The sequence below is a fragment of the Harpia harpyja genome, chromosome 14 (genome assembly GCF_026419915.1).
Source record: "Harpia harpyja isolate bHarHar1 chromosome 14, bHarHar1 primary haplotype, whole genome shotgun sequence".
NCBI classification, from domain to species: domain Eukaryota; kingdom Metazoa; phylum Chordata; class Aves; order Accipitriformes; family Accipitridae; genus Harpia; species Harpia harpyja.
Window position 1 is genome coordinate 12,517,419 of NC_068953.1, and position 18,490 is coordinate 12,535,908.

Consider the following 18,490-nt stretch of genomic DNA (forward strand, 5'->3'; position numbering starts at 1 on the left):
GCTCCTCCAGAGACAATATTTTAAGTTACTTGGGACTTGCAAAATTAAGGTGATGGTATAAACTAAGCAGGAATACCAGAGTGTTTGAGCACAGCATGTTGACCCCTTGGTCAGAGAGAGAGGGTTTCAAGACACCGTGTGTGAAACTTGCCCCTTGGGTGGCCTGGAGGTGAACTGCCACATTCCCCTGCGGTTCAGCAGGGAGGTCTTTCAGGGGCAGCTGCCAGCACCAGGACTTGGGCTCTGAGCAAGGCGGGACCTGTCAGCAATCGCTGTCTGCTTCTTGTTTGCAGGCGTGGGGGGCCCATCACCTTCTCCTCGAGTCGATCTGGGAGACGCCAGCTGCACATTGAAGGGGCCTCTCTGGAGCTCTCGGACGACGATGCAGAGAGCAAAGGCAGCGATGTGAACGAAGCGCAGCCGGCCCCTGCCGAGTAGAGCCCCATCACACCGTTCGCATGCAGAGACCTTTTACACAATAGTCGGCCGAAGGAGGAGGACTTTCCTGACCACCGAACTGCCTTGTGGCCGTAAATCTGCCTTACGAAACGTCGGCATGCTACAAGGTTACTTATCATAGGTCAACTATGTCTTAAGGCTCTCCAGCCTCACCATACTGTACCCTGCTTCAGATATAGGTACAACTGCTTTTTTATATATAGTAAACAAAATGGGATTGTCTCTGTTCAGTGCATCTATTTTCCAGATACTCCATTGTAAAGCCATTTTATAAAGCATCATGTGAAGGATGAAACTTTTTTTTATCAATACAGAAACTTCATTCCCAGAGGGTAGGTGGTTGGGACAGACCCATTGTCATGACTATGCATGCTTTGTTGTACAGACAACATCCTTCCATTTCTTCTGTGCTCAGACAGCCCTTGGCTGTATTAAGTCTGTTGGATCATTGAAGACCAAACTGCACCTGTATCTTTCTTTTCTCCTAATTGTTGTGATCAGCACACAATCAGCGAGTGAACTGTGAAAAGGCCTTGGGGAGTGTTAGAGGGAAATGTAGGGATGAATGAGTAGTGTCCATTTTTAACCTGCAATATCATTTTGAAGTGTTCTCAGCACCTGCTTCATCAGTTAGTGTTCATGCAGTACAGGCAAACTGAAATAGCGTCACCGTTCCTCATCTGTACAGTACTTCTGCATTTGTAGAGACCTGCTATTACCATGCCCAACAGATCTGTATATATATTAAGGCTAGTATAATGTGAACACCAGTGGAAAATAAACATACAACACAGGCAAAATTAATTTATTAATTTATGGCCGAGTTAGTCTTCAGGACATGGAACCGAGCGGCTGCACTGTGAGACAAGGCTTACGTGATACCTTAGCAGCCAGCCTGGTGTTACTGAGGGGGCTGGTCCACTGCCAGCCCAGAGCAGCAGGGCCGCTGTACTGTACAGCGTGGGGCTCGTGGAGCCTGGGGTTACGGGGGTTCAGCGATGGATGTTGCCTGCCTATGAGTTAACATGCCAGTGGATGTGAATCCTTTTTTTTTGTTGTTGTTGTTGTTGTTTTTTTATTTTGAACAGTATTACAGTGGGTAGTTAGCATTCTTTTTGTTTAAATAGCTGAAAAACTGACATTACAGAAAGTGCCTTAGACACTACAGTACTAAGACAATGTTACATATATAATTTGCCTATATAACAATGATTTAATGTATTAATTTTGACTGTGCTTCATATCATGTACCTCTCTAGTCCAAGTGGTATTATTGATATTAGTGACAATGAATCAGTGTTAACTAGGAAACTTCCTCTGCCACATGCTCATAAAACATGGATTTCCTTTTTTGGTTAAAAGCTTTAACATCTGTCGCAAAGGTTTTGTTGTGTGTGTTTGGATATTTTTAATCAAACTGGCTGTTGACCACCAGGCATCTGACTGCAAATATCTTGTTTTCTTGTATACCCATATTTCTAGACAATGATTTTTGTAAGACAATAAATTTATTCATTATAGATGCGGCCGCCTGCTCTTTTACTTACCGGAAGAGCTATCTCCTGAGGCTGGCATAGACCTTAATAAACGAGAATATGACTGGAAGCTGCCTTTTCCCTTCTTCCTGTTTTGTTTGCTTGGGGTTTTTTCCCTTCTGTTTTGACCCAAATACACTCTAAATGCGTGGTCAGGGCTGAGCCTTTGAACTCCAATGGCAATGCAGAGCTGGAGGACAAGGGGAGCTCTGAAACCTTGTGCTGACCTTCAGTACTGTGGCACAGGTGCAGCCTGTTTCTGCCTTTAACAGGCTCTGGTCTTTTTTCTGAGCAGGAAATTTAACTGTTTGGGGTGTCCTGTTGTGCAGCAGAGCTCCAGCAGTAGGTAGGGAGTGTTGGCTAAGGGTGAAGCTAGCAGAAAGCTGCAGGCACTGCTGATCCCTGCCTGGCTCCATGGCTGGGTGAAGGCAGTTTGCTGTGTCTACACAGAAAATGGGGACCAGGGTGGACCTACATCCATCCAGAGGAGGGAGGAAGATGACAGGGTTAGAAATGTGATGAGGGGAAAGGGGGGGTGTAGCAGGCAGTGGTGGCTGGTGGTGCAGCTGGAAGCTCCTGCCTGGGCTCTGCTGTCCAGGGCAGCTGGAGATGGCATGGTGGGAGCTGCTCTGACACTGATGGTGCTGCCTGTGGTTCCAGCTGCCTGGCCTGGGCTCTGGAAGCCTCCCAGAACTGAGGGGCTGCTGGGGACCCTGGCTGGTCCCAGGCACCAGCTCCTGGCACCTTTCCCCCAAGTGCCTCCTTCAATGCTGTGGCTGCTGCTTGTGGCTTATACACATCAGGGCAGGCCCTGTCCCTGCAGCTCACAGAAGGCCCAGGTGCTGTGCAAGAACAGCTTACTCTTACCTGGGGATTTTTAAGGGAGGCTGACTGCACTGAGGGTGACCCTGCTTCCCCATGAGGGAGCTGGGAGCCAGTGTATTCCCAGTGCGGGACAAGGTGTGCTGCCAGGTGTCTGTCCATGGTTGGGTCAGGGCCAGCCTGCTCTGCAGCAGCAGGAGGAGAGGAGAGCCTGTAGCACTGACCCCACAGCCCTGGCTGTGAGTGGGCAGTGAGTGCTGGAGCAGGTGCCCCAGGGTCAGGTCTCCACTGTGGTGTCTCTGGAGCAGCTGGAGCTGAGCCCTGCGGCCTGTGAGAGGCAGCACCGACCTTTGTGTCAGGCAAAGCCGAGGGTGCTGCAGGGGCCAGGGCCCTTGCCAGCCCACCAGGCACAGGGGAAAGGAAGGAGCACCCTGGGGAAGGGCTCCAGCCCTGCACTCTGCTGTTCTGCAGAGGAAACACCTTTCAGCTACTCCCAGGAGGCAAAAATCCTCAGCAGCTGCAGCTGGAGGCCTCCAATGCTTCCCCAGGCTCTTCCCCAAATCACATCTCAAAACCCAGGACTCAGCCAAGGCTCCAGGACTGTCAGTGCCAGGAGCAGAGGCTGCAGCTGAGGAACGGTGTTTGCTCAGAGCCAGTGCCGGCAGCGGCTCTTCCCCTCTGCACACGAATTGACAGAAAGGGGAGCAGGAGCTGCGTGGCAGCGCAGAGCAGCACCACTAGTACCTTGCTGGGGCACAGCAGAAAACACTATATGATAAAATACAGCCACTGCCACCGTTTCTGCAAAATCCACTGATTCCACATTAAAAGAACTTTATTTTTGGAAGATTACTCTCATTTCTTTTTGTTTGGTTTTTTTTAAACCACATCATGATCCGTGTCACCACTGTGGTATGGTACACTGTCCTATTGAAACATGCCATATAGATTTTTGAATAAATAAAGCTACAAAGCCCAAGTTATGTACAAAGATCTTAGGCAAAGATATAATGTTTACAAACCTATGTACAATAAAACAAATGTAAACAGTCAAATGCAGCAGAGGATGCACAGGAAAGGAGGACCACACAAACCCTAACGGCAAGGCAGGACTTCCCACCTCCCTTCTGCTGGGGCCAATGGTTTTTCTCAGCGCTTGTAAATAAACCAACTTGGAGCTGCAGAGCCAACTGAATGTGATGGACCAGACCAGGAACAACAATTTCTAAACCCACAGATCAAACTCCAGCTGGGTTTGCTGATTCATTTTAAAAATCCACCGACTCCGAGGCACATAGACAGAGAAATCGCACAAATACGTTGCTTGAAAGACCCACAAGGTACACAGTCACCCAAAACTGTCACAGAAGCCCGTAGGTGACGCTGTAACATCCAGTCATATATTACACAGATCGGAACGTGGTTGTGATGGTTACAGGGTCTTGGGAGGGGGGTTTCATGGGCATTGCGGCCAGTTGGATTAGTGGCTTCCTAACACTCTCACAGAGTCCTTGTTGTGGAGGTGCATGGAAGTTTGACTGATGAAAGCCGGGTACAGTGGGGCCAGGAAGCTGTGCTACAGGCACACGGGCCCCATGAGCACGCTACAGCAGCTGAACACGTTACTGCCCCACAGCTGCACAGGTGCAGGAGTGCCAAGGGAGAATGCTTCAGCAACTCTCAGCCCTGCCAGCTCACGCTAGGGCATTTGATGTTGCGACTGACATGTGACTATCACCCCCCATGTGCTGCTGCCCAGCACCTCCACCCCTCCCTCCCTGTCCCCGCTCAGCCCTGGCCCCAGAGGAGCCCCATGCTGACATGCACAGCCGCTGCTACCAGCTGGAGCCGGGGCTGTACAGGCAGGGCTGCCGGACATGCTCATCCTCCCCTGCCCGCTCCAAGACGAGGCAGGAGGGGGACACGCACCAGCAACAACAGCCACGCGCCTGCCCGGCAGTAATTTATTAAGCTGCAGTAACTGTCTCACGTACCTGGCCCCGATTCCCAGGCGCAAATGTCCAAAGTGCCATCGCACAGCCTCACCTGGGGCCTCTTTCAAGAGGCTGGAGCCTTACTGGGAGGGCAGCAGCTGCACGTCCTAAGCAGCAGGATGCTGGATCAGGCAGGGAGAAGGGGAGCCTTTAAGAGGAGCGGCCAACCTTTGTATCATGCCAAACCTAAGTTAGAGAAGAGATAACGCGAGGGGCTGAGGACTGCCTGGCCAAGGTTTGGCGAGCAAGACTCCTGCATCCTCTGAAACAGAGCACTGCGTGTCTCAGCTTGTGCGGCACAGGGTGTGGGGCCAAGTCAGAGAACGTCCGCTACAGCAACAGGAGAAAATAAATTGTATTAACATGACATGAAGGGCCGCGAGCACAGGGTCTCCTCTGGCAGCACGGTGTGGGTCGTGTTCCAGCGGGGTGGGCAGGGGGAGGAATCGGGAGCAGTTCTTCTCTTGGTGGGCTGAGAAAAGCATCTGCAAGTCCGAACACGACCTCCCGCGGGCTCATACGCTCAGGGGGAGCATGCCAGGTGCTGAGGATGGTCGAGAGGCTCCCAGTCCAGGGGGACCTTGATCAAAGCCATTTACTGCCCTGAGAAGCAACAAGAGACAGGCCGTTAAGTGATGAGCAGCCCCAGGAGATGGCACCGCTCACCTCTCCCATCACCAGCAGCTGGAAGATAGACCCCTCTCCTCCCTCCCCACTGCATCTGTCACCCTGACTGTACAGTGGCTGCCTGGTGGCTGCTGGAGTGGGGCCAACATATGACCGCAACAGGGCTCCCACCTTCGGCTACAAGGATCGGTGCTCACCCACAGCCAGGGATACATGTAGGTGGGTGCTCAACCCATTGTCCAGAGCAACCACGTGCTGGCCAAGGTGACCAGCCCAGGGTGACAAGTGGCTCCTGCGCAGACCCTGAGCCTGCTGGGGCTACACGATCGGGTCGGTGTGGCTGAAGGTGCCGGGCACAGCAGTGCTGCAGGCTTGGTCCTCACGACCAGCTCCCCTTCTCTCTTAATTGCTGCCTGTTTGCCCGGGAGCAGCGCAGACGCCTGTGAGCAATGCACAGCCCCCAGGGGTGTGCAGGCAACACTGCGGCTCCATCACACAGGGGTGTGCAGCAGGGCTGGGGCCAACTCCAGCTGCATCCCCAAGTCCTTCACGGGTGGCTAGACAAGCTCTACCCAGTAATGGGGATGGACATACACACACACACAGAGCAATGGCGCATGGGCTCTGCGAGAGCAGGCAGGCACATGTTAAAGCACAGCGGAGTTGCCTCTACACTACACTACCCCTGGCTGGGGTGCAGTGGGGGCTCTGGGTGCCTCTGCAGCCCCAGGTTCCACGGGTTTCCCCCTTCCCCAGGCTGTTAGAGAGGTAAAGATGTGGAGAACCTGGCTTCCTGGTGGGTTGGGAGAGGAGCACATGGGTCCAACAGCTTTTCCATCTCTACTCTGTTATGGCTTTGATAGATCTTCTGTAATTAGGCTCAACACACAGCATCTGCCCAGGCTCACCATCTGCTGATCACCACCACCACAGCCTTGACAACCAGAAGCGATTACGTCCCTGTATCAGGACAGCAAGTCCACCCCCACTGTTGTCCCAGAACCAGCACCCTGCCCCCATGGTTAGGTTTGTAATACTGAAGGTGGGGGGGGAGAAGCCCTACACCCCGGCAAGGCAGAAAGGTCCTCGCCTCAATGTCCGTCTGCTCCCAAGAGCCTCTGCAGCGCTTCACCAGCTCTGCCTGAACCACCAGCACCCCAGAAGATGCCATTTGGATCTCTCCTGGCAAAGCTACATTTGTGAGAAGGGACACTTCAGGGGACAGCCTTTGCTGCTTAGATCAGCGAGCTGCGGTAAGTGAAAGCAAGAAGAAAAAGAAGTGTGAGGGCTCTACTGATGAGGAAAAAGCCAACCGGGAGCTAGTGGCTCTCGGGTTCCAGGCTGCACCCGGTGCAAGCGCTCAGAGGACCACATCCCCCTCACTGCCATCACTGCCTATGGGACCAAAGTGCCATCAGCTCATGCATGGGTGGCTCATGACAGTGTCCCCAGGACAGCGCAGGGCTGTTTCCACACTCGCTTTCACATGGCACACCGTTCCTGTGTGGCTTACATTCACTGGTGACCTTGCATCTCCTGGATCAGGGATGCAAAAACCTTGTCAGCAAACCCAGGAGGCTGCTGCTGTTGCACCAGGCAGTTACAAAATCCTTCCAGAAGAGCAGATGAAGAGCTCAAATCTCAACACTTGCTAGCAAGGACAGATTCCCATGGTAACACGGCTCAGTGCTGTGCAGGGCCAGGCTGCTTCCTTTACCTTTGTTGCTGTTAAACATCCACACTAGCACAGCCTGAAGCATATCCCAGCACCAGCGTCAGAGCAGGAAGAAACCACCTTTCCCACCTCCTCCCCATTATGCTGGAAACTTTAACTCCCATTTGAGTGTTGCTTTGATACATTTCAAAAAGCAAGTGCCTCCCTGGCTGCATGCAATAAAAAGCTGCTGGAACAGCCTTAGGGGCAGATGTATTTTGCTACTCACATTTGGATGAAGGGGCATGAAGCCAACCTGATCCCGACATAACTCTGCAAATTAGTTATCAGCTAGAAAGCACCCCTGCCAAGTAGGACAGGGAGAAAAAAACAAAACCAAAACCAAACAACAACCAGCACCAATCAGGATTAAAACGTGGTAGTTTGCTCCCTCTTGAAAGGGTTAGAGAAAAGTGACATTCAACATCAGCAGCCTGGAAGTGCTTGTGTTTGATGAGTCACGTTGAAACCAAACTCTACAGATTTGTCACATTTCCTGCACTAAATTCAGAGCTTCTCTTTGCGACTGACAGACACTGTGGGACAGTGCCCAGCTCCTGCCACATGCAGGATGTGGCCCAGCCAATGCCAGCATGCTGGGCAGGCCAGGCGGGTCTGCAGCTCAGCTGAACGAGCACCAGTCTCCACTGGGACCTCCCGGCTGTGCCGCCTCCAGTGCAGCACGGTGGGACAGGCAGGCTGGAGAGGACAACTGATCCCTTTCAAGCCCACAGCAGGTGCCACCCTTCCCCACACAGCCTGTCCTTGCAACCCAGTGATCCCCTGAAGCACTGCATGAGGCCAGGCAGAAGGGGCCACGTCCTCACAGCACTCAAACCTTGGCACATTATTCCCCTCTGCACCAAGCGAGCTGCCTTCCTCGCCACCAGGCATTTCCATACCACCACCTATCCACCTCCCTGACATGACAGATTTGAATCAAAACCCAATGCATGGCATTAGCACGTAGCACTACACCAGGAACGGGCCAAATCAAGCAATACAAACTTCTCAAACATTGCTGTTTCTGGGGCACCAAATGCTCCCAAACTGGGTTTCCAGCACCCAAGCTCTGCTAGTGGGAAGAACGCCTCCCTGCAGCTGTTGCCATCTGACGGACCTGCCTCTGCAGGCAGTTTCTTCTTTTAAATGAAACGACACATCTCTAACCCTCCTCAGCTCCTGCTCAGACGCACATTTAGCAGCTCGGATGGCCTTTTCCATCTCCCACAGGTACACCAACAAGGCCAGAAGCCACGAAGCCATCAGATTCTCAGCACAGATGCCACACGGACACAACAGGACTCTGCTTAAATCACCTGTGTCACAAATAATCCAGTGATGCTCGAAACAAAAAGGGCAACCAAGCCCCATTGCAGAGCCAGGGCAGCAAGAGGATGAGTACTCTTAAGTGTTACATGTTACAAGTGTTAAACAGCACAAGGTGTGGAGTGCTCACAGCACTACAATGCACAAGGGAGACATAAAAAAGGTTTCTGCTGAAGCTGGAAAAGATAAAAACCCCATTTAGAATCCTTTTGAGGTTTCCCCATTGTTTGCTAATTAAAAAAATAAAGCAGGAAGGCAGCACAGAGTGCTTGTTTGTAGCAGCTTCTCCCAGGATCAGCTCCTGGAGTCAGTTACCTGCATTGCTCACTGCATCCTGCCAGCCTAAACTTGCCCTCAGTTCAGAAATAAAGATAAAGCAGTGGCTCTGCTGCTGAAAGCCAGTTCAGTAAGTGGGGGCACAGGAAAAGGCTTCAAATAGTAGCAGCAATTGGGGGGATACTGAAAGCTGGCATTATGGCTGAGCTTACTGAGGTCTTACCCAGCCATGGATTTATGTTGCTAACACAAAAATGCACAAAAAAGGGGAAAGAAATCAGCATTACTGCAGTCAAAGTTAAAGGAAAATAAAAGACATTAAACAGAGCAACTGTAAAACATAACAAATAAAATGTGCTAGATGACTGGTGCCTAACCTCCCAGAAGTGAGCTGGGAAGAGAAGTCCTTGTCCTTGGTCTTCAAGGTCTCAGACAGCACCAGGAGGAGCACACGGATCGCTCCAGCCTTTGGCCACTCTGCCCAGGCCTGGCACACACATGGGGCTGCTGCACGGAGCTGATGCTGCCTGACGGCCTGGAGACCTGCCCGCAGTGATTAATCCAGCCAGATCACTTGCCTCCTGCTTCTGCCTCGTTTCCATATCCCTCAGACCCAACCCAAACCACTCTGTGGGGCCCACGCTGTGCCCTTGCTCTGGGCTTCCTGAGAAACCAGGGTCTGGTACTTCCAATGGAGTGGAAAGCACCAGTCTCTGCTGGAAACTTCCCCTGCAGTGGTTTCTGATGGATGTTTCTGACTGCCAGTCCCCACAGTGGTGTGGACTTTGTGCCCATTTCCAACCGCTCTCTCTGCCCTGATTGCTAAAGATAGATTTTTTTACTCATTAAACTGTATTTCAAGCTGTACTTAGCACCTTATCTCCAAGACTCCCTCAACATTAAGTATCCAACAAAACCTCAGCAGAAGATTCTCCTGTAGCTAAATAGCCCAGCCTGAGGGGTAAATGGATGTGGTCAAAACATACTTGGAGACCAGCCCCGCAAGAAAACAAGAGGAAAAGTGATTTTTCAGGCAGGTCAGTGCTTTAAAACACATCACTTTTACTCTCTCAAGCAGCAGTAACAACACAAGGAGGTAGAGGAATGCCCAGCACGGAGAAGTAAAGAGGAGGATGGGGACAAGGCTGTGGCACATTAGGCTGGTAGGGACCTGGACTTTTCGATAGCGTGGGGAACCCTCCATGCTCCCTGGAGAGGCAGGTGAGTGAGACTAGCCCGACCCTTAGTTGCTGCAGGCCTTGCCTGCACTGAGTCCCTGTGCTGCAGGGTCCCCTCCCACAGAGCCCGTGACATGGGTACCTGCGCAGCCTTGCTGGCATGACTGTGCCACCCCGGGGGGTTCCAGCTGGCACAGCTGTGCTGGGCAGGGGTGGTGACACTGAGCAGGAGCAGTACTGTCTCTACCCATACGCTTCAGACCACACCGTCCTCTCCCCCTGCTCTGTAACCCTGGCCAGCTCCCAGCACATCTGTGCTTTTGTTTGCTTTCTCATTAGCCAGAACCACGGCAACTAGGCATCGGCAAGCCAACAGTCAACAAAATGTTGAAGGAAAAACATGACCAAAGGGCAAACTAACTTTCAAAATTAACTAAATTAACAGCAGCGATACTTCATCCTCTATCTCTGATGTGACTGATTCAATGAGAAACATGCATGTATTTGAAGAAATATTAATTAGATCAAGAAAGCAAGCAGCACTCAATCTTGTGGTTGCAACAGGTAACAGCACCAGAGAAGTTTATCTAAAGTAAGGCGAAAGAGAGAGATTATAGCCTTAGGCTTTGATCATGGACTATTAGTTTATAATGCTAAGAGAACTACCTCATGCAGTTAGCATAACCACCAGCTCTGCAACTCCAAGCACCAAGTTAAAATGCATGCAGTTTATCATTGCAAATGAATTCATTTACCCATGACCAAGGTGGGGAATATGACCTTTTCACGCCTAGTGGAGAAAAATTGAAACAGTTTATGCACACAGTAAAGACATTCTCGGGCATCACCCTGGATGCAAGAAATGGGGCAAAGCAAAGGTGCTAAAACTAAACCTCACCAGACCTCTCATCTTTGACCTCTGCATAACAAGACTCTGCTCTGCACGGGCAGGCAAGGGGTCCTATTTCAGTGACAACTGGCACTTCCACCACACTCCACTGCTGCAAGCGCATGCCCCAGATAAAAGCCTAGAGCATTGCAAAGAGCATTAAAGGACATGGGATTACTCACCTGCATCTGAGTTACCCACAGTTCCCTCTTTTCCAGGGAAACTTTTTTATAAGGTGGACTAGGGAACAGAAAGAAGATCCCGATTTCACATCCTGATGTATTATGATCAGGGTTGTGGATAACAATGTCCACTGTGTAAACGTACCTACATGCTTCTCGGGACTGCTAGAAGGGTGCAAGCAGAGGCGCTCCTCACATTCAAACTTTTGCTTGTTTTATTAAAACAAAGCCCAGGAGATTCACAAAAATAACCTAAGAATAAACATCAGCTACAAGGGCTTTGTCACTCAAGAGTGTAGGAAGGGGAGCGAGGGAGCAGTGAACAAGGAGTTAGTGCCCCAAGGAACAAACGGCCCACATTGGCTCACATGCTGTCTCAGCTCTGCTGTTCCTGCTGTTCAAGTGCCAGGCCGCTGCAGAGCCCATCAAGGTCAGAGCCATTTTGTTCTCCAACTGGATCGAAGTTAATAACCAATTAAGAACAATTACAACAGCAAAAACCAAGCACCTATCTGAGAACACCCTCAGGTACTGTTCTGCCATGCTTTGGCATCTAGACAGAAACAGCATGTTCCTGAAGGAACCAGTCTGCAGGAAACTAATCTTACACCAGACATGGTTGAGTTTTAAAAAAAGTAGGTAAGTCCTGACTCTTCCAATTCTCCAGCAAAGCTTTGGTGCAAGCCCAGCTGTTCTCCAGGCCTCCCCTAAAGCAATGCTCCCCTATGCCAGCTCCTGCCTATCACTGTCTTCAGCTGCCTGCTCAGCTCCACTCAGCAAGCGAAGAGCAGGTGTTTAATGGAAGATGGAGACTCGTTAAACATTTTAACCAACAAAATGGCAGAGGAAGGAAAGTAAATGGAACTGTAATGATGTGGCTGAGTTACCTCTGTCCCAATCCCACCACCCAACAAACGGCTGTTCTTTAGGCACTGGCTGCAGATTGGATAGCATCTATGAAGACACGTGGCTGTTTCAGGCTCCAGCAACAATCAGGGGCAGGGAGGAGAGTACAGGGGCTGGAGAAAGAGGAGGAGAGGGGAGAAGAAAGGGGATGCCTCGACTCAGCCCCTCATGCCCAGCCACCACAGCACACTCTGGATCCGATGCCTGCCAGCAACACATGCCAGCACAGCTGGGAGCTCGGCTGCTGCTACAGTGTCCGGGCACGATGGGGCTGACCTCATTTAGGCAACAGCTTGGTTTAGCTTACATGTGCAGACAAAGTTATACAGGTTTTACATAGCAGCCATGGAGACATGTACACAGCACAGACCTCGACAGGGGCCGCAAGGCAGAGCAGGAGTCGATGTACGGGGAGAGGCATGGGCCACCGACCCCACTGTGAACAGTATATGGGGGTGCAGAGGAGGAGGGTGGGACAGCAGGGCCATGCAGGGATCTCCAACTACTTGCAGATAAGCACATCAGTCATTTCCACCCCCTTTTCCAGCCCACTAACATCCTCCAACTCTGCTGTAGAAGTTATCTTTCAGGAGGCTGGGTTTCTAAGCCTTTTTCAGCTACAACCTGCTCCTGACTCCAGGCAGCCAGCACAGATAACAAGTGTGATGACAATCTGGATAATTAAAAGTAACCCCCAACCCACATAGCAATCAGCTTATTCGTCACACCACAACTCAATATAGCCATGCTGCCTCCTAAGAACAGCTATAATCTCTACCTAGCAACTACCCTGACAGCTTGCACCTGAAATGTAGCCTGTGCACTGCAAGCGTGAGCACTGCCGTGGTGATGCACAGACCCCAGTCAGCCTTACAGTATACAGACAACCCAAAGGTCTGTTCAGCTTGCACGTGACACTGCCTTTGTTAAGTCTCTGAACTCTTCCTTTCCAGAAGCAGCAGACAACAGTGGCTCTAAAAACTCTGAATGCCAGTTTCTAAGATGCAGTTTGCCCTGCTACCCACATAGCAACACAATTCAGCTCAAATGAGGATGATTGTAGGAAGCTCAGCTTCTCTGCTCTGTATATGGCACTCTTCAGGTTGGCAACAGCTCATTTTATTCTCTAAAATAAATTCTGGATTGAGGATGTGCTGAATATTAGCATTAAATTGCACTGGCTTGAGGTTTAGCATGGAAGACTACTACTGTGCAGGGAGCACGGAGGGTGTTTTGCCCAGTGACACCAAGCAAAGCTCACAGTACCACTGTGCTAGCACTGGAGGAGCACTGTGCTGTTTGCCCCACTCCTCAGGGCTCCTCATACAACCATGGAGCTCTGTGTTATGAGGGACTGTGGGAAAATCCTCCTGCCGAACCACTTCCCATTATCCCACCGGAAGGTCTGACCATGGGCGAATCACGGGAGACACATGGGGTAGTTTTTCCTGTGAAAGCAGTTTCTGGCTTCATAGCTGACGCACAGTACAGCCAGCATGGAGGCAGCTGCCCCCTCGATCAGCCAGAATTATGCTGTTAATGACGTTTTCTTTTCCCCTAATAGAGGGGGAAGTAGAGCAAACAGGGCACCACCCTCCAAGTGAGCATTTGCTGCCTGCACTCAGCTGTGCTCACCAAGGGAATCTCCAGATTTGCGGTTAATGTACTTCCTCACACACAAGTGCACCGGTAGCTATGGCAACTCCACCACTACTTACTTGAGATCCTTTTGAAGAGCACGTTCACTTCACTAGCAAGTTTGCTGCCCGGGTTTTTTGTATTAGCTGAGATGCAGCCACAAAGAGATTATGTAGCAGAGGGACATAACAGGCACTGACATCCTACCAGCTAAGAGACAATCATGCTTGCTTTTCTCTTTGCTTTACAGAAATCAGCACTGTCACCCTCCCCATCCCCTTGAGACTTGGCTCCACAAAATTATTTGTTCTATAGGATGAAAGCTGTGGTGGGCTAAAGACAAGCCAAGAAAAACTTCTGCTCCAAGTAGTATTCTGAAACACACTCCCCTTTAGGGCAAAAAATATACCCTTACTTACCCTTTGTCGAAGAAAGAAGTATGCCCTGGATGAGGGTACTTTGTGCCATTGCTATTCATCATGCCGCTGTTAACGTTCCCTGAAATGTAGGATTTCCGTGATGCCTGGTCCTTTGCAAAATTTCTGCAAGCAGCTAATTTGGATTCTAAGGCCTGTGAAAGGGAAAAAAAAACGTCAAAAACGTAATACCATTAAGAGAAAGTATTTTGCTGCTCAAGTTCAGGCTTTGTCATGACCCCAGGATCACCATGATCAGAACCCCAGTATGATCACCTTTGGCAAAAACTGAACTAAATGGGAACAAAGCTGTCATTTTCTCTGTCGCCCAACCACAAAGGAAACCCACACAACGAGACGCTGAGCAGACTGCCAGGCATGACTCAGTTCCACTAGGGCTCAGATTTTAGGACATATCAACTCGCAGTTAATTACCTAAAACAAGGAAGCCAACTCCTAGCAGAAGTAACCCAAACTTCTTGCTTCAGCAGCTGCAGTAAGGCTGGCATAAGCTAATCAGAAGACTAAGGGCCTAAAGCAGAACCTCAAGTTTTAGGAGGGACTGTGTATTTGGAAAGTTGAATTTTTTTCCCCATTTCTTTCTCAATCTTGGCCTGCAAAACAAAGCCAGTTTCGTAAGCCCCATTGATATGTTTCAGAACAAGAGGTGCTACAGTCACAGCATTAGAAAGAGGAATCAAACGCAGCAGCTAAGCCTGTCTCTGTGGTCTGTACCTTATCTCTACTACTTCCAAGCAAGCCTGGTGAGATCTTTTTCCCCTATACAAGATGATAGTCTCTGCCTCATCCACCGACTCCTGGCAGGAGGGAGACCAAAATCCTGATTCTCTCCTTTACTTCAGAACATCACCTGCCCTTTCTGCCATCCATCACAAACTGACGCTTAACTTGAATATCCATGTGGTCTAGCAGAAAGTCCTTGCAACTATTGGTTACATCCATCCTGTGCACGGCGGCATTCAGACATTTGCAAATGCATGCACTGGAGACAAAAACTCATCTCCCCAAACATGGGGTTTGGTCTTGCTCCACATAGAAAAATATTCCATTAATAAGGCACTGACATACTGTCCCAAGTAAGTGAACACTATACAGTCTTCTAGAAATCCATGTACGCTTACTTAGTAACTACATAGGCAGCTACCTATCTCTTGGTCTCAAAGCACCTATCAGCTGGAAATAGCCAGTGTGATCTGTGCCAAGTGACTCCCTGTCTCAGCTGCAAGCAAGAAAGCTGAGGGGAAAATTCTTGCAGAGAAAGGGAGTCTAAGGCTTGGGACAAGGCATCCTGTGAGTAGCCAAACGCAAAGAAATCCTGAACATCCTACAATTGTTACTAAACAAATGCGTGAACTGGAATTTTGTATCAGTGGCAGAGTGTGTGTCTAAGAGCAGGCTGGGAAAGAAGCATGCTTATTTGGCATTTCCTGTCCTTGCAGAGTAATCACACAGGATTGTGATTAAGCTCCCTAAATCCCCTGCAGACTCTTACTCACAATGATCCCATTTTAAACATGTCACTCCGTAACCCCGAGTCGCCCTGCTGCCCTTTCAAACCAACTACAAGCTCACTGGCTCCAAAAGCGAGCAACGAGGTAATTTTTTATTTCAAACTTCGCTAAAAACTGCCTCTACTGCAGCTATTGCCATTCTCAGTGTTAACCACAAGAGAGAGAGGAAAGCCAGCACTGGAGGCTAGACACCAAGGCTATCCATGCTTCCACTCAAAACAGTAACCACTGAGGCATATCACCCAGCTTCTCATAACTCAAAAGTCATGTCTTTGTTCAACTGGAAAGCCTGGCATCCTAAACAACACTGTAACAGATGCTTAAACCACTTCTTCCCCACTTACAGTGGTAATCCCTTTAAAGGCTCACACATTTCACTTCTCCATCAACTACAGATGGGAACATTTGGCTTTCTCCTGATTTATTTTCTCACTTTCTTATCAAAGGTTTCTAGATTTTTTTCCATTTTCAGCACCTGTTGCAGATCTCCTAAGGCACATGAGGAGACACTGGCAGCATGATCTCGGCTCCTCGCTCGTGTACAGCAAGCACCCAGACTCCAAGGTCCAGCTCTGCATCTTTGTCTCATTACAGAGGAAGCTGCAGGCCCCATTTAAAGTAAGAACAAGTAGCTGATGGTGTCTAACCCCATATAGTAAAGTGCTTGAGAAAATTCTTACTCCGTATATGAATTTTGTCACCCCAAACTGGCATCAGAACCTTAGTAACATGCTTTATAAATCAAGACAGTTAAAAAAATATATATCACATACTAAACACTGAATGTGGACGATTTGGAAACTACAGCATGTATTCAGCACAGGCCAAGGCAATTGAGCACAAGGATGAAAGCTCAGTGACAGCAGCACGGAGTTATGAATACTTCAGTTCAGAGCACTCACCCCCACTTTCCGTAACAGATCTCCCACAATGTTGAGTGCAGATATTCTAGCTGAAGGAGTAAGGGGGCTGGTACCAAATCCATTTGGTATAGCTGCAAACACAGACACATTTTATTATATGCTCCACTCCTCCACAGTTCTTTTTTTTTTTTTTTAATTTAAATAGATCAACTTCTACATAAAAAGGTAAATCTAAAATCTTACTGCAGACTCTTCGTACAATTACCCCACAATAACACACAGACTACATGATCACTAGCCATGGAAAAATTAAAAGCTTAATTCCTGTCCACTGCCCTCTTTCCCATTAGACCTACACGCAGAGTTCATGCACTCTCCATCTGCAAGGTTATTGCCTGCAATCTATCTAATCCAGCCAGAGCTTTCTCTGGAATCTACTCTTTCTAATTTGAAAAATAATGTATTAATCCTTGTGATTGTCCAGAGTCTTCCAGATGGGGGAGTGGACTAACATCCTGCTGCCTCACAGAGAAAACAGGACCCCTGAAAAGTATGTGTGGTAACAGAGACTCTAGACTGTCAAAATTACTGACCCCTGTTTACCCACCACTGCTACTCCACATTTAAGCAGAAATATCAGTCACTGCACTTCCCTGCAATCCTAAATGCTCTACTGCAGGCATCTACTGCAGAGTGCAAACACCCACCTCTCCCTGCCCCCCAAGCAGTATCTAAGCTTCACTGTCCTTTTCCACGCTATTTACTCATTGCACTCCTTAAATGCACCCGATGCTACCCCAGGATTTAAACACACCTTATGCAATGCGTGTGTGTGCAATCCACACGTACCTACATTTACTTCAAATTCACTAACAAGCAACTGGTCTGAAATTGTTACCAAGCTGAACATACTGCCAAACAACTAGACACAGTTTCTATGAATTATACCTTTTGGGGAAGGAAAACTGTTTTCTGATCCTTTTCCAACAGGCGTAGCTGGCAAGGAGAGAGACGCCTGGACAGCCGAATCCATCTTTTCACAGTCTAGAGTCGGAGAACTGGGTGCTGACTTTCGAGTGACTTCTTGTTGTCTTTCCCGTACTGCTAGCTCTTGCCGTAAGTCTAAGAGTTGAGAGAAGAAAAAAACCAAAACCCCCAAAATACAGATTAGTCACTGATTTCTATAACAAACACTCTCTCTATTCATTTGGGAGGGAGGAGGAGGAGACACTTTGCAACAACCCTATATTAATTGCCTGCTGCTGGCTTTCTCCAGCAGTGAGGACCCCCACCTCAGAGCAGTCACAGCCCAATACCATCACTTCCCATTACAGCTGGGAGTAGAGAGGCAGCAAACAGAGCCCTCCCCAGACCAGAGAGCTGCATGGTCCAGCAAGCATGACAGGTGACTTAGCCTCAGTGTTTTCCCCATCTGTAGCGTGAGTCCCATGGAAAGTCTGTTACAAAAACTGTAGCTGGTCACAAATGACTGCTGAACTACATTCAGCTCCTGCTCAAGTAGAGGCTGGAAAAAGGGAGGAATGACCTATTCTTGCGTTTCCAATTCCCCATGTTATTATTCCACTTAATAATCCACAGGACTCCACACTAGCCAAAGACAGTCAAAGGGTTGTATCCAGTTTCTTGATGCCTCGACAAGTAAAAGAGCAGACTGGAGAGGCCGAGTAGTCCAAACGACAGGGAAAGAGACTGGAGATTAGGAAACCCATGTTTTTTTCTCACCTCCTCTCCAGACTGTTGCTTACCCTTACCTTGTCCCCTCCCATTTCCACACATATTTGCTACAAAGAGCAACCAGCACAGCTCAGCAATGAATCTACAAAATCCTTAGAAGGGACTAGATGCAAATAAACAATATGTTACAAGGCAGTTGTTCCTTTTTGGGTAGAGCAACTTAATCTTTCACAGACCTCTTATTCCTTGCCTCAATTTGGTACAACATGCAAGAGCAAAATTAGTTGTACACTACAGCTTTTAAAGTTATCATAAATATTTAGAACTGATTTTAAGTAAAACAGCACAGCTGAAATGCAAGTCTATTTGGACTCCTAGAAAAGGATTTATGGCTGTTCAATCAGAAATGTTGTATTTCAGTTTGACACCATATCA

At 49.0% G+C, this 18,490-nt stretch overlaps 2 protein-coding genes across 6 annotated transcripts in view; one reads left to right on the top strand and one right to left on the bottom strand.

Annotated features, from left to right (window-relative positions):
- MYH10 (myosin heavy chain 10) overlaps positions 1–2,064 on the top strand; it is a 105,283-nt gene extending 103,219 nt beyond the window's left edge. For all 3 annotated transcript variants that reach the window (XM_052808760.1, XM_052808758.1, XM_052808759.1), the window contains one exon: positions 294–2,064. In XM_052808760.1, coding sequence (XP_052664720.1) covers positions 294–438 — 145 coding nt within the window. In that variant the 3' untranslated portion in view covers positions 439–2,064. The remainder of the gene's footprint in view (positions 1–293) is intronic.
- Positions 2,065–3,796: 1,732 nt separating this feature from the next.
- Positions 3,797–18,490, bottom strand: part of NDEL1 (nudE neurodevelopment protein 1 like 1) — a 29,842-nt gene continuing 15,148 nt past the window's right edge. For 2 of the 3 annotated variants that reach the window (XM_052808761.1, XM_052808762.1), the window contains exons 6-9: positions 17,309–17,482; positions 16,400–16,491; positions 13,969–14,120; positions 3,797–5,413 (exon numbers count right to left, since the gene is read on the bottom strand). In XM_052808761.1, coding sequence (XP_052664721.1) covers positions 5,326–5,413; positions 13,969–14,120; positions 16,400–16,491; positions 17,309–17,482 — 506 coding nt within the window. In that variant the 3' untranslated portion in view covers positions 3,797–5,325. Of the gene's footprint in view, positions 5,414–10,689; positions 10,725–13,968; positions 14,121–16,399; positions 16,492–17,308; positions 17,483–18,490 lie in introns of all 3 variants that reach the window. The other variant, XM_052808763.1, reaches the window with a different exon arrangement.